The sequence below is a fragment of the Carcharodon carcharias genome, chromosome 13, assembly GCF_017639515.1.
Source record: "Carcharodon carcharias isolate sCarCar2 chromosome 13, sCarCar2.pri, whole genome shotgun sequence".
Taxonomy (NCBI): domain Eukaryota; kingdom Metazoa; phylum Chordata; class Chondrichthyes; order Lamniformes; family Lamnidae; genus Carcharodon; species Carcharodon carcharias.
In genome coordinates, this window is record NC_054479.1 from 3,406,739 (window position 1) to 3,422,426 (window position 15,688).

Here is a 15,688-nt window from a genome sequence, read left to right on the forward strand (position 1 = left end):
GCTAGCGAACTTCAGGGGGCAGTTACGAATCAACCATGTTGGTGTGGGGCTGCAATCACAGACAGGTTCAGACTGGGGATGGACGGTAGGTCAGTTTTAATGATGCCAGGTTTTTAATTCCAGCATTTTGTTTTTACACATCAAATTCAAATTCTCGAACGGTCGTGCTGAGATCTGAACCCAAGTTCACTGGAATATCAGTCCAGGTATTTGGGTTACTCCAGAAGCATAACTCTTACTGTACCACAACAATAACGCTATGGGATCCTTCATATCCCATACAGACTTGTTTTAACGTCTCATCTGAAAGACAGCACCTCTGGCAATGCAGCACTCCCTCAGTACTGCACCAAGGGTAAAGCAGCAATGGACAGAATAAGGGAAAGGAGAGGGAAGGGTAAGCAGTGTGTATATTGTGCAGAGTCTGGTTAACCTTAGCAGAACAAAGCAAGCATTGAACTTCAGAAACTTTATTATAATAACATACTGACACTGAACTGGACTAGCCATATAAATACTGTGGCTACAAGAGCAGGTCAGAGGCTAGGAATCCTGCAGCAAGTAACTCACCTCCTGACTCCCCAAAGCCAGTCCACCATCTACAAGGCACAAGTCAAGAGTGTGATGGAATATTCCACTTGTCTGGATGAGTGTAGCTCCAACAACACTCAAGAAGCTCAACACCATCCAGGAAAAAGCAGCCACGCTTGATTGGCACCCCATCCACAAACATTCACTCCTTCCACTAATGACGAACAGTAGCAGCAGTGTGTACCATCTACAAAATGCACTGTAGGAACTCACCAAGGCTCCTTAGGCAGCACCTTCCAAACCTCCAACCACTACCATATAGAAGACAAGGGCAGCAGATGGATGGGAACACCACCACCTGGAAGATCCCCACCAGGTCACACACCATCCCTGATTTGGAAATATATCGCCATTCCTTCACTGTCGCTGGGTCAAAATCCTGGAACAGTGGATGTACTTACACCACATGGACTGCAGCGGTTCAAGAAGGCAGCAACACCACCATCTTCTCAAGGGCAATTAGGGATGGGCAATAAATGCTGGCCCAGCCAGCGAAGCCCACATCCCATGAAAGAATTAAAAATAATTTAAAAATTGTGCTTGCTTCAGTACCACAGTCTCACGTTTCAAGCAGTGTAAGAGTTAACACTTTGAGAGTCTTCCATTATTTGCTGTAAATATTTTACACCGAAATGCTGTGTATTCAAAGACTGAACACTTGTCTGTGTGTTCAATTCCAAGAGTTATTTATTGAAGCAAAAGTAGCAATATCGATCAAATTTGATATTTAAAACCAGCAACATGAAGCCAGATGGGCCCATTATATAAATGACTGTTGGCGGTAAGAGTCAAACATCATCAAGGAAAGCTATTAGTTACTGATGGGTATCAAACTTGGCTGTTGTTTGCTCTCCACAGCTTCAGGGGCTCCCACTTGTATCAAACTGCTGCAAAATCAGTAACGTCCAACATTCTGGTGAAAGATTGATTGGAACATTAGCTCTTTTCCCCTCTCTCCAAGGCCACTGGGTGTTTCCAACATGTTCGGTTTTTAGATCAGATTTCCAGTGGCTGCATCGTTTGTCTGATCCACTCTGATAGGTGGTTAGTAATGCAGGCTGGAGCTCTCCCCAGTGACGCTGAGCCCACCACTACACACTCAAGCCACTTTAATTCAGCTCTTAGGACACGTCAGTCAGTTGGTCTTAAACAGCGCAAAGAGAAAACCGCTGCTCCGTATAGCTTAATAGCCCAGAACCCCAAAAAGTGGTATGCTCTGCCAAACGTTACCCCACACCAACCTCTGCTCTTGGGTTCTGAGGGTGAGGGGGTGATGGGCCCTTGCCCCCTGCCACACAGTTTCAAACTCCAGTTGACGTATCACGGAAAGGTTAATCACATGACCGTTGGCCCCGGACATCCCTCCCCCAGTCCCACCATTGGTTGCCTGATACATCAGTCCCTGTGATGTTCTGCCTTCCTGCTCTAAATAAGAAGCAAACAGATTCAGCCAATCCTTTGGAACCAGATTCTAAAATTGGATCACTTGACGGTAATTTGCAGCTATTGGGTCACAGGGTTAGACAATAATGAGACAAGTCCTGTTTCCACAGCAACCTAACTGTTCATTTGTTACTGATACCGGATCAGTGTGTTTCTGATCATTACTGGATCTGGCAGCGCTGGAGACTGAGGGACGAAGGCTTTTCAAAGAGCTATTCCAGCGATGATGGGCCAAATGGCCTCTGTCTATGCTGTAAGGTTCTGAGATTGCAAGCTTCGAGGCCAGCTGAAGCATTTGGGTCGCTAGTTCCTCCTTGCGGTGTGGACAGATTCTGACGTGCGTCATCAACACTCGTGTGAGGTGCTGAACCAAATATAAAACCAATTAACAACTCACTCGCCACACCTGCAGCTGCCAGGTAATCCAGGTGAGGACAAAAAAACACAACACAACAGCCACTGTTATATGGCGGAAACCACCAAAACCTTCCATAAAAACCTTTCAAGACAAATGGATTGATGCACGACAGGAATCTCAGAAATCACAAGCCCAAGGAAGCCACAGGGATTAAGGGGCAAGTGCATGGATCCAAAATTGTCTCAGTGACAGGAAGTGGAGGCTGCAGGCAAAATGTTTTTTTAGGCTTGGGGTAGTTCACTGTGATGTTTCATATGGGCCCATTATCCTTTGCAATTTTTAGTCATGGGTGTGGGGGAGCAGCTTACAAAGTTTGCAGGTGAAATGAAACTTGGCAAAGTGGTAGATAGTGATGAGGATGGTTATCAGCTCCAGGATGACATAAACAGGATGGTGCGCAGCAGTTGGAGTCCAATGTGGAGAAATGTGAAGTGAGGCACTTTGGGAGGGCTAACTTGGAAAGACAGTATATTATTATAAGTGGAACGATTTTGAAAGGTAGATGAGCAGAGGGAAATTAATGTTCATATGCACAAATCCTCAGGTGGCAGGACAAGTTGAGGTGGGTTAAAAAGCTATGGGTTACTCGGATTAACAAATAGAGGAACAGAATATAAAAGCAAAGAGATCATCCCAGAACTTTAAAAATCACTGGTTCAGTCTCAGCTGGAGCTTTGTGGACAATGCTGGGCATCACACTTCAGGAAAGATGTACAGGGGAGATTTACCAGGATGTTACTGGGAATGAGGGACTTCAGTCATGAGGAGCAGTTGGGAAAATTAAAACTATTTGCCTTAGAACAGAGATGGAAGAGGTGGCCAAATAGAGTATTGAAGCTGATGAGAGGTTTTGATGGAGGAAATGAGGGAAAACTTGTTTCCTTTGATGAGTAAGTCATAACCTGAGATCATAGATTTAAAATCATTGGCAAAAGATCTTGGGGGGAGATGAAGACAAATATTTCCAGAGAGCTGTCGGGATCTGGTATGCTCTACCTATTAAAGTAGTGGAAACTGATTCCATTAATCATTTTAAAAGGGAGTTGGATAGGATGAGAAACTTAAGGTTACTGACAAAAAGGTGGGGATGTGGAACCAAGCACAAGTGCTCATTCTAAGAATCAGCACAGACATGATGGGCTGAATGGCCTCAAGTACTGTAAGTTTGTATAATACCACGAATGACAATCTGTAAGCAATGAAATAAGTAAACTCACCCGCCTTGCTTTGCTCTGGTATCGAACCGCCTTTTTAGTCTCTTCTTTTGCCCGTTCAATGTATTCAGTAGCGTTCACCACATTTGTCTCTATGTTGTTAATCATTTCACCCTTTTTTGTTTAGGAAAGGGAAAAACAAAGTCAGTTTAAGAAACATTGAAAAATATATCTTGCACCTTGTCTCCTTTCCACTATTTCTTTTCTTTGTCCATCACTAAAACTGAGATTGCTGGCAGCTACAGACTCATGGTCGCTGTCACTGTTATTGAATAGAATCACTGAAGCCTCCTGCTCAAACATTCAGCCCATCAAATCTACAACCAGCGTTTTCCCCACAAATCACCTGGTATATTCCTGCTCTCTTCCCTTAGTGTTCCAGTGTCAAAAAGCCATCTAAAAATTCCCTTCTAATAGAACATATAGATACTGCTTGCTTCAACAAGATTGAGAACTCCACACATTGCTTTTCCTGTTGGTGCCTTAAATCTTGTTTTTTCAATGTGGTTGGTGTGGTCGAACCATAAATCAGTCCTTACTCAACATAACCCTTCCTGACCTTTCAAGCCAATTATCCTATCAACTTTCACCTTGACCTCCTCAGCTCCGGAGCAAGGCAGCCCAAATCTCTCTTCTTACTAACTTCCAGTGCCAAGAACATCCCAAACCTATGCAGCTCCTTTCTAGATCTTTCCTTAGACATGAGAGAGGAAACTGACACACAGCCTTGTCTTTCCTGTGAAATTCCTTATGATCACTCAGCTGTTCTCTTGGAGTGCCAGTGAAATCAGAGCCTTGGGGTATCCCAAGAGATGGCCCTACACCTTATTGCAATTGACCACTGGCATCCAGAGCCTTTCGCAGAATGAAGAGGTTGACAGTTCCACTACCCTTTGTGTGAAATATTGCTTCATGGTTTCACATCTGAATGGCCTGTTCTGCCTCCTTGGTTCTAGACTCCCTCGCCTCGCCCCCCACTCCCCCCCCCCCACCCCTCCCACTAAAGGAAATAGGGTAGATGGAAAAAAAAAACTATCAAATCCTATCAATTTAAACAACTCCATGAGATTAACTGACCATGGCACAAATTAAGGATCCCTCTTTACTTAAATAATGGAATAGGAAAGTCAAATCACACCTTCAGTTGATAGTTTAACGTAAATTACACCTTCCATTCTGTAGGCCCAGATGTGGGAAACGATGTAAAAATGACTGTTTAAACAAGCATCTTGCTCGCTCAACAAAGAACAAAGAAAAGTACAGCACAGGAACAGGCCCTTCGGCCCTCCAAGTCTGCGCCGATCATATTGCCCGTCAACTAAAACATTTTGCACTTCCGGGGTCCGTATCCCTCTAGTCCCATCCTATTCATGTATTTGTCAAGCTGCCTCTTAAACATCACTATTGTACCTGCTTCCACCACCTCCTCTGGCAGCGAATTCCAGACACTCACTACCCGCTGCGTAAAAAACTTACCCTGCACATCTCCTCTAAAGTTTTCTCCTCTCACCTTAAATCTATGTCCCCTAGTAATTGACTCTTCCACCCTGGGAAAAAGCTTCTGACTATCTACTCTGTCCATGCCACTCATAATTTTGTAAACTTCAATCAATTTGCCCCTCAATCTCCGTCGCTCTAGTGAGAACAATCCGAGTTTCTCCAACCTCTCCTCATAGCTAATAACCTCCAGACCAGGCAGCATCCTGATAAACCTCCTCTGCACCCTCTCCAATGTCTCCATATCCTTCTGGTAATATGGTGACCAGAATTGCACGCAATATTCCAAGTGTGGCCTAACCAAGGTTCTATACAGCTGTAGCATGACTTCCCAGCTTTTATACTCAATACCCCTGCCAATGAAGGCAAGCATGCCATATGCCTTCCTGACTACCTTATCCACCTGCGTGGCCACTTTCAGTAACCTGTGGACTTGTACACCCAGATCCTTCTGTCCGTCAATGCACTTAAGGGTTCTGTCATTTACTGTATAATTCCTGCCTGTATTAGACCTTCCAAAATGCATTACCTCACATTTGTCCAGATTAAACTCCATCTGCCATTTCTCCACTCAAGTCTCCAACCGATCTATATCCCGTTGTATCCTTTGAAAATCCTCTTCACTATCTGCAACTCCTCCAACCTTAGTGTCGTCTGCAAACTTTTTAATTAGTCAAGTTACATTTTCCTCCAAATCATTTATGTATACTACAAACAGCAAAGGTCCCAGCACTGATCCCTGCGGAACTCTACTAGTCACAGCTCTCCGTTCAGAGAAGCATCCTTCCACTGCTACCCTCTGTCTTCCACGACCAAGCCAATTCTGTATCCATCTTGCCAGCTCACCTCTGATTCCATGCGACTTTACCTTCTGTACCAGTCTGCCATGAGGGACCTTGTCAAAGGCCTTACTGAAATCCATGTATATAACATCCACTGCCCTTCCATCATCAATCATCTTTGTCACTTCCTCGAAAAACTCAATCAAGTTAGTGAGACACGACCTCCCCTTCACAAAACCATGCTGCCTCTCACTGATATGCCCGTTTACTTCTAAATGGTAGTAAATCCTGTCACGAACAATCTTCTCCAATAATTTCCCTACCACTGACATAAGGCTCAGCGGCCTGTAATTTCCTGAATTATCCTTGCTACCCTTCTTAAACAATGGAACAACATTGGCCATTCTCCAGTCCTCTGGGACCTCACCCGTAGCCAGTGAGGATACAAAGATTTCTGTCAAGGCCCCAGCAATCTCCTCCCTCAGTACTCTGGGGTAGATCCCATCTAGCCCTGGGGACTTATCCCACCTTAATATTCTTCAAGACTCCTAACACCTCTTTTTTGATCTCAACATGATCCAGGCTATCTACATACTCTTCCCTAGACAAATCAAGACCTCTGGAATAATGAGCTTGTGAATGCAAGAAAGGAGCATGGTGGATGAGTGGACACCATAGAGAGTGAAGGTCAAGAGCACAATGAACAATAGTGAGGCTGAACCAACAGGCACAGGAATCAAAATATTGTTTAGTATGTTTGGCAAAGATACACCAGAGCACAACCTGTCTACCTTGCTCAGACCTGCAGACAAAACTAGTGTAAAGGCCAGGACAATCTTAGATCAGTTTCCCCCCCCCAAGATTATCAATTCTGCAATTTCAGATGCAAAAATAACAAATCTCAATTTTTGATTCTGTGCATGTTCATTCGTCTTGGGTGGAGGCTCATGTCTGCAAACTGATGAACCTTCACATTTTCTTCCAGAATCGATGTCAACGTGCTACATAAACATCACAGTGATTCAACATGCCCATCAGTGAAATGGATGGAATCACGTGAATTTGTCGGTTACCTGTGTTACTATCCCATCAGCAGCAATTAGCAAAAGAAGAGAAATCTCATTTATTTTATTACACATCAACAAAAAATTATTCAGGGAGCTTAGGACGATGTAACTGTGCTGTGTCACAGATACCTGCTCAACATTCAGTGGAAATTCTTTCGCTAGAGGAGAATTGGAAAATTGGTACTGAGGTAGGAGGCATTTTAGACAGGGTAACTGGACAGGTCCTGAGTACAACATAAATTTGCATGAGAAACTGTGTTAACATTAAAAAAAGGAGAAATAACTTTCAACTCGTCAATCCTATATGATATGGGGAGATGGTGTAGTGGTAACGCCCCGGGACTAGTAATCCAGAGACCCAGGCTATTACTCTGGGGACATGGGTTCAAATCCTACCACATAGTAGCTGGCGAAATTTGAATTCCATTAATAAATCTGGAATAGTAAGCCACTCAGTTCAAGGGCACTTAAGGATGGGCAGCAAATGCTGACCTTGCCAGCGACACCCACATCCCAAAGAAAAAAATGTAGACATGGGAATGAAGACTATGTACCTTTAGGTGGAGGGCAGGGGATAATTAGACCAGGGTGCACAGACCTCAAATTCTGCTTTGATTTTATAGATGCCTGTTATAACTTTGCACACCCATGGGAACATGTTTATGCAAACAGGACATGATTAAATGTTGATAAGGTGTGCAGAAAGATGCAAGAATTAATAGATTAGATAGGTTTCAATTTTTAAAAAAATGCAAGTTAGTTTACATCGATCCTTAGGATAAAGCAGTGCTGGAAAAAAACATCGATAGCAGCTACTTTTTAAAGAGAGACTTTTTTTTTAGAAAGAATGGAGAAACAGGGAAAAGGAACTGAATCAAGAGGGGAACAGAATTGGATCAAAAAATTCAGTTTAAAAAATCTTCATTCTGGTCTTCTAACCTTTCATATGATCTCCATTTCGCTATCGCGCTGTTAAGTAAAATCTATATTTCCCCAAACATTTCAGAAGCAGACTTATACAATGCAGCACTGTGATAAACACAGCAATACCACATACTGGCAGGAGGGTTAACTGCAAAGGGCTAGTGCTTTGCTGAATACCTGGGTTCAGTCAGCAAACTTGACCCTAAGTTTCTGTTATTTTAATTTACTCTCTAATGCTCTGGAACCATTTACCCTTCCTCTGGACCCATCACTTGTTTAACTCCTTGCCCAATTATCATCACTTTGTCAATGAATCACTCTTTCCCTCCACCCTATATCAAACAAACCCTTTTGTTTTTTTTTTGGTTCCACCCCCTGCCCACTTTTTCATGGTTTTGTATATATTTAAAACTGCTCATCTTTAACACCTCCTATTTGAGATGAAAGGTCATGGGCATGAAGCATTAACTCTCTCTCTCTCTCCACAGATTCTGCCTAACCTGCTGAGTACTTCTGACATTTTCTGTTTTATGTGTTCAATCATTTGCTAACTTTTGCATTGCATTGAACAAGCCTTCCTTGGTTGTCCAATTAAAATATGGAGGTGGTGGCATAATGGTATTGTCACTGTATTTCAGAGACCCAGGGTAATGCTCTGGGGACCCGGGTTTGAATCCCATCACGGCAGATGGTGAAATTTGAATTCAATAAAAGATCTGGAACTAAAAGTTTGATGGTGACCATGGAACCATTGTCGATTGTCATAAACGCCCAATGCCCTTTAGGGAAGGGAATCTGCCATCCTTACCTGGTCTGGCCTACATGTAGCTTCAGACCCACAGCAATGTGGTTGGCTCTTAAATGCCCTCCGAAGGGCAATTAGAGATGGGCAATAAATGCTGGCCAGCCAGCGACACCCACATCCTGTAAACGGATAAAACAAAATCCTTTTGTGGTCCTTCAACAAAGACACGGGGGGCCTTGTGCTTTGTATGGACAGTAAGTGCCTTATGTTTTTATGGTCACCATCTGGCGATCCATCAAAATTACCGTTTAAAACAACATGTGAATCGTGCAAAGATATCTGAGATGCCTTCACTCCGCAATGTCTAGGCAGCAGCCATGTTTCATATGTCACAATGTTCAGCTAATTGCAGAAACATGCACATTGTGGAAACGAAATGCAAGTCAGGAAACAGCTGGTTTACAAGGAGTTAATTTCTCACCCTCTATACATTCCCAAGTGCCGTGTGCATCAAATGATCAGTCCGTATGCTACTCCACGACATGTACCGTGTGGGTATTCACTCACTTTACTAACTGTTGGAAATAACTTTGGGATTTAACAATCAATTGTAAACAGACACCAGACATCAAAAATCGGTAAATGTTTGGACACTTCACCTGCTGTTCCACTAACATGGCCATGTCCACAAACATGTCGTGCAACTCTCGTATGCTTGCTTCCAGTTTGATGATGTCTTTGTGCCGTGACTCAATCTCATTAAGAGCTTGCCTGGTGATCTGAGTGTCTGATATGATCTGTAAAGAAATACATCGGGGAGCTGATTACTGCAATCTTTGCAGGTTCTAACTATTTGCTTCCTTTTGATGTTCATAAAGATTTAAAAGGCCATCAGGGTGTCCCGGCACCCAACTCTGAAGGGCAGCGAGAAAGCAAACATTCTGCTTCTTCCACCATTCAAACCGGGACACCCAGATAATCACCACAGCTCAGAGGATGAGGATAAGGGAGGTTTTCTCATTTACGCAACATGATGTTTAAAAGCAATTTACAGCCAATAATGACGGTTAAATAATATTAAGGAAGGAATAGGAGCTTGAGTTGGCCATATGGCCCTTGGAGAATACTCTGCCATTGAAAAAGATGGATGATAGCAGGGTGGGAAATAGGAGTAGGCCATTCTCAAGGGCAATTAGGGATGGGCAATAAATGCTGGCCCAGCCAGCAAGGCCCAAATTCCTTGAATGAATTTTTTTTAAATTCAGCCCCTCGAGGCTGCTCTGCCAGGTCATGGCTGGTTTTCCATCTCAACACCATTTCCTACACTCTCCCAGTTCTCTTGATGTCTTTACTACGTAGAAATCTATCGATCTCCATCATGAACACACTCAATGACTGAGCCTCCACAGCCTTCAGGGGTGGAGGATTTCAAAAATTCACCACCCTGAGTGAGGACATTCCTCCTCATCTCAGTCCTAAATGGTCAGCCCCATATTTTGAGACTGTGCCCCCTGGTTCCAGACACCCCCTAGCCAAGGGGAACATACTTCCTGCATCTGTTGAAGCACCCAAAATTCTTCCAGGGCTCAATGAGATCGCCTCTCACTCTTCTAAACTCTAGAGAATACAGGCCCAGTCTCCTCAATGATGTCTCATAGGACAAACCCGCCCTCCCTCTTTGACCTCGACTCCATCTTCCTGTAATATCCCCATATCCCTCAACTTCCTTAGTATCCAAAACATCTGTTGATGTCAGTCTTGAACATATGTAAAGGCTGAGCCTCCACAACCCACGGGGGTCGAGAATTTCAAAGACACTCAACCCTCTGAGTGAAGAAATTCCTCATCTCAGTCCTAAATGGTCAGCCCCACATTTTGAGACTAGCTCCAGTTCTAGACTTTCCAGCCAGGGGAAAAGTCCTCTCAGCATCTACCCTGTTAAGCCTCTTCAGAATTTTATATGCTTCAAATTTTATTAATGTACAGCAAAGAAACACACCATTGGCCAAATGGGTCTGTGCTGCAGTCTATGCATCGCAGAAGCTTTCACCCACTCTTTACACCTAACCCTGTCAGCGTATCCTTCAATTCCTTTCTCCCTCATGTATTTATCCAGTTTCCCCTTAAATGTATCTATACTATTCACATCAACCACTCCGTGGTAGCATGTTCCACATTCTCACCATTCTCTGGGAAAAGAATTTTCCCTGAATTCCCCATTGAATTTATTAGTGATTATCTTATATTTATAGCTTCTGGTTCCGGACTTGACATCTACCCTACCAAGCCCTTTCATTAGCTTCAAGGCCTCTATCAGAGGTTTGAGAGAAGAGAGCCTCAGCTTGTTTAATCTTGTCGGAGAGTTATAACCACTTAGTTCTGCTATCATCCTTGTAAATCTTTTCTTGTACCTTCTCTGGCGCATCCATATCCTTTTTATAATATGGAGAGTAGAACTATGCAAAGTACTCCACATGCAGCCTACCCAAGGTTCAACACAGGCTCAACGTATCCGTTATACTTCTCAATTCTATCCCCCTAGACATGAACCCTAGTGCTTAGTTTGCTTTTATACGGTTTTATTAACCGACTATTAGTTTTAGTGATTTGTAATATGTACCCCCAGATCCTTCTGCCCATCCTAGGCATTTATTTCCCAAGGAGTGTGTGACTTCCTTTTTCCCCCTACCAAAGGTTGGGCAATGGATGTTACTCAGGAAACTGGGAGAACTTCCCTCTCCTTCCTGCGTTGGCTTCATGTCCCATCTGAAAGACCGACAGCACTTCTTCAGCGCTGCATTGGAGTGCTGGCCAGGTATCGGACACAAGTCTCTGGTGTGGGACTTGAACTCAGCGACATTCTGATTCAGAGGTGAGAGTTGACTCAGATCTCATTGCTCCATGGCAATGTGTCAGAACAATACACATTCATGTTTTTAAATCATGCTTTCTATAAACTGTTGACGTAATAGAAATTAAATCAGACAAATCCCATTATAAAAACAGAAAATGCTTGGAAACACTCAGCAGATCAGGAAGCTGCTGTGGAAAGAGAAACAGAGTTAATGTTTCAGGGCAATGACCCTTTGTCTACACATGCTGCCTCCTGACCTAATAAGCATTTCCAGCATTTTCTGTTCTTACTTTAGATTTCCAGTGTCTGCAGTATTTTGATCAGGAAAGTTCCACATTTGCTTACATCAGACGTAAAAATAGATGGGTTGCCACTTTCCAGCATCTCTTCCAGTTCATCATCAGTGGTTGTCTTCCCAGCTGTCAAAGGGAAGTAGACACAATTAACTCAGATTTCCAATCCACTGTAATTTAATTTTTCAGTCTGAACCTGCAGGTTACAAAGTGACATAAACGGACTTTAAAAAAAACACATTAGTAAGGAATATCAAATCTAAATCTGAAGCCGATTCCCCCACCTTTTTAGGGGGCCTTGATCATCTTTCAAAACAATGATGAACATGCTTTCTTTAAATTGGTACAGCAAGAAATGAAGCTCATTCACTACAGAAGCCAAAAATGGACAACTCTGTTAAATCAGTTACCATGAGGCACCCAATGCAGGTGAGAACAAGAAGGTGTCTGAAGGGAAAGTTACTTTTGGACCCATTCTGTTACATCTGGCTTTTTTAAAATCCCACTTCCATTGCCCTTTGGGTGTTGGTTATAGTAAATGTTTGATGTTCTGCTGTTGCCGTTTTCAGCTCTTGATCCATCTTCTTTTGCTTTACTTGTCCCATTGCCAACTTCCTTTTGCCTCACATCATCCAATTTGTCATTTTCCTCTCCTGCCTTCCATCCTATAGCAGACCTTGTGCGTTTCTTTCTTCCTCTGATTTTTTCATTGACTTTTCCCTGTCTCCATACCTGTGTAAAACTGTTAAATCTCTTCCACACATGCTGCCTGACTGGCGGAGTGTTTCCAAAACTGTGTGGATTTATTTTGGATGTCCAGATTTTGTTCAGATTATCTACAGGCCTCAGTTGTGTACCAGCCAACAATCTATTGCAAATGACAGGTTTAGATGAGGCAGACTAGGATCGGACAAAGGCTGGGGGCAACAGATTTAAAGTTTTGGGTAAAAGATGCAGGAGGGAACGGGAGGAAGAACATTTGTTACCCAGCAAATGGTAATAGCCTGGAACTCACTGTCTCTGCCTCTACCACCTTCACAGACAATGATTTCAAATGGAAATTGGATGGGCATTTGAGGGAAATAAACTTGCAGGGTTATGGGGATAGAATGGGGGAACAGGACTGACTGAGTTGTTCCACAGAGGGCCAGTATTGACTCAACCGATTGAATGGCCTCTCTCTGTGTCACTGCGACACAATGAAACCTTAAGACTTAACTTTAGATCTGCAAAGCTGAGACACCATATGGGGTTAAGTTACACCCTCAACATTTGGGGCTAAATGTGCACAGAGAAATAGGGAGAAGCCAATCAAACCACTGAACAAAGTCTGGACCATACTGTTATGACAACAGCTGGCATTAACTGCTGCACAAACCAAATCCCAGAGGGAAACTTGACTTATGGGCCACAGCTTTTTTTAAATTCTAATAAAGAGATGACATACCAATCTCAGCTGTTAAGCGGTCAGTAATACTTTTGGGTTTTTAAAAATTAAAAGTTTTATTAAAGAAAAAAAAAGACAACTTAAGCACACAAGGTTACAGTTACACAATTAAGGTTAACCCTACAAAACATTCCCCCAAAACACTCAACTTAGTCAGACCCACAAGTAAACACTTTCCAGGCAGCACTCCCTGATAGATATTGAAAAATGGAATCCAGTCATATCACACAAGGCAGATTGCTGTAGCTTCAATAAAGGTGAACCACATGACCTGTACCTCTTCCACTTTGCTATGGAATTCACTTTGGAACCAAACTGCTTGCTGCAGACCCAAAGTTCTCAACAACTCAAACAGCTCCAGCTATCTCCAGCTTAATGGGCTCCACAGCTATCCAGCTCTAAAGCTTAAAAATATAGCTATCCACAGTAACGATAATATTGCTTTTTCCCCTTTCATCTCAATCCCATTATTCTCACACCCCTTTGAAACTCAAACCCTTCCAAATACAAGGTATTTCATGTTTCTATCTTGTCTTTGATTTTGGGCTCAATAAAAATATAATATTCCCACTATTTACCTGTGGACTCCTGTAAGGTGCAAACATTTTCCTTTCACCTCTGATTCCCCTTTGAAATTCAAACAACTTCCCAACTCATCCAAAAATGCAAATGTTAGCTCTAACCTATTTACTTGTATCTCAAACTTAACACCTTTAACCTTTTCATGTTTCCAAACAACCAGACACCCCGACTCCCATCAACCTCTTGCCCAGCTTAATTAAATCTCTCTCACACACAGCCTGCTTTACAGAATAGCACAATACGCTCCAACGTATTAAAAGAGGCATCCATTCTTCCCAACGCTTAATTCTAGATAGTACTCATTGTCAAAGTTCCCACAAAGATAGATCATCACTGCTCTTTCAGCAGAATCTGAAAACGTTGCACAGTTTGACCAGGATTTGATTGGGGAGTAGTGCTGACTGGAGGACAAACCACACAAAACCAAATTAGAAAACAACGCTCACCATTGACCATTTGACATAATGACATTGATCAGACTCAAAGCTAGCACAAGATTCCCCAGATTAAACAACAACTTGTATTTACATAGCATGTTTAAAGTAATAAAACATCCCAAAGTGCTTCAGAGGAACATTATTAAACAAATGGACACCGAGCCCCGTAAGGAGACATTAGGGCAGGTGACAAAAAGCTTGGTCAAAGAGATAGGTTTTAAAGATATTGCCTGGGGCCAGGCCATGAAGTAATTTGATGAAAATTTTAAAACCAAGGCATTATTTAGCCAGGAACCAGTGTAGGTCAGTAAATGTAGGGTAATTTGATGCGAGTTAGACACAGGCAGTGGAACTTTGATAACTTCAAGCTTCGGAGGATGAGAGAGGCTGGCCGGGAATGTGTTGGAATAGTCAAATCTGAAGGTAACAAAGGCATGGATGAGGATTTCAGCAGATGAACTGAGACAGTGTCAGAGTCAGGTGACGTCAGCGAAGTGGGAATTATGGTACTCATGACAGCTGTAGAGTTGAAAGTTCAACTCAGGGTCAAATATGACACCAAACTGCAAACAGTTTGGTTCAACCTCAGTTACCAGGGAAAGGAAGAGAGTTGGTGGTGGGGGAACAGAGTTTGCGGCCAAGTAATGTCTGATCGATTAAAATAGCTGAGAGGAAAAACAAACAAAAGCAATTTTAAACAAGGAGTTCCCTTTAAAACCATTTCCAATACATTTAATCCCAAACCCAAAGAATTTCTGTTTTGCTGTAATATATTTTAATAGCTCAAGGGGCAGGAAGGAAATGGGAGGCGAAAATATTTTGTAACTGACAGTTGGATAGGCCGGCTGGGTTATCGAAAACCTGACTTCACACATTCCACATCAGATGAGATCAGTAGCTGTGCACAATGAGTTAGGAATTATTTCAATAAACGTCGATTGTTGATGCGAGTGCTTAATTGTTTCATTCTCTCTCAAGTGCAGTTTGTTAAAGGATTTCAGAATTCCACATTAAATACCCACAGTCCGACAACAGACACACATCAGTGGATTCGGAATGTGTGAAAGCTAACTGCCCTGTTGGAGCTCATGAATGAGTCCATGGTGCAAGCTAGGTGAGCGAAATAAAAAACACAACTTGCTCACAGACAAAGAAATGCAGAAACAATATTATGCTCATAAATATGTTAGGCGTAAAGGTTATGTGAATAATCTCTCCCTACCTCTAATCTCCTCCAGCTCCACAACCTTCCGAGATAACCGCACTTCCATGAATTGCCTTGGGACTTCTTTTCATTGTGTCAGTGGTAGAAGGGACCTCACTTACCGAGTCATTCAGACATACAACACCTCTGACAGTGCAACACTCCTTCAGCACTACTCTGGAGAGTCAGC

At 42.8% G+C, this 15,688-nt stretch overlaps 1 protein-coding gene across 3 annotated transcripts in view; it reads right to left on the reverse strand.

Moving 5' to 3' along the window:
- LOC121285961 (syntaxin-2-like) overlaps positions 1 to 15,688 on the reverse strand; it is a 62,883-nt gene that overhangs the window by 862 nt on the left and 46,333 nt on the right. Inside the window, exons 7-10 of one of the 3 annotated variants that reach the window (XM_041202950.1) lie at positions 11,881 to 11,954; positions 9,341 to 9,478; positions 3,670 to 3,780; positions 1,410 to 1,504 (exon numbers count right to left, since the gene is read on the reverse strand). In XM_041202950.1, the coding sequence (XP_041058884.1) occupies positions 1,487 to 1,504; positions 3,670 to 3,780; positions 9,341 to 9,478; positions 11,881 to 11,954 (341 nt within the window). In that variant the 3' untranslated portion in view covers positions 1,410 to 1,486. Of the gene's footprint in view, positions 1 to 1,409; positions 1,505 to 3,669; positions 3,781 to 9,340; positions 9,479 to 11,880; positions 11,955 to 15,688 lie in introns of those variants that run through there. The other 2 variants (XM_041202951.1, XM_041202949.1) reach the window with 2 other exon arrangements.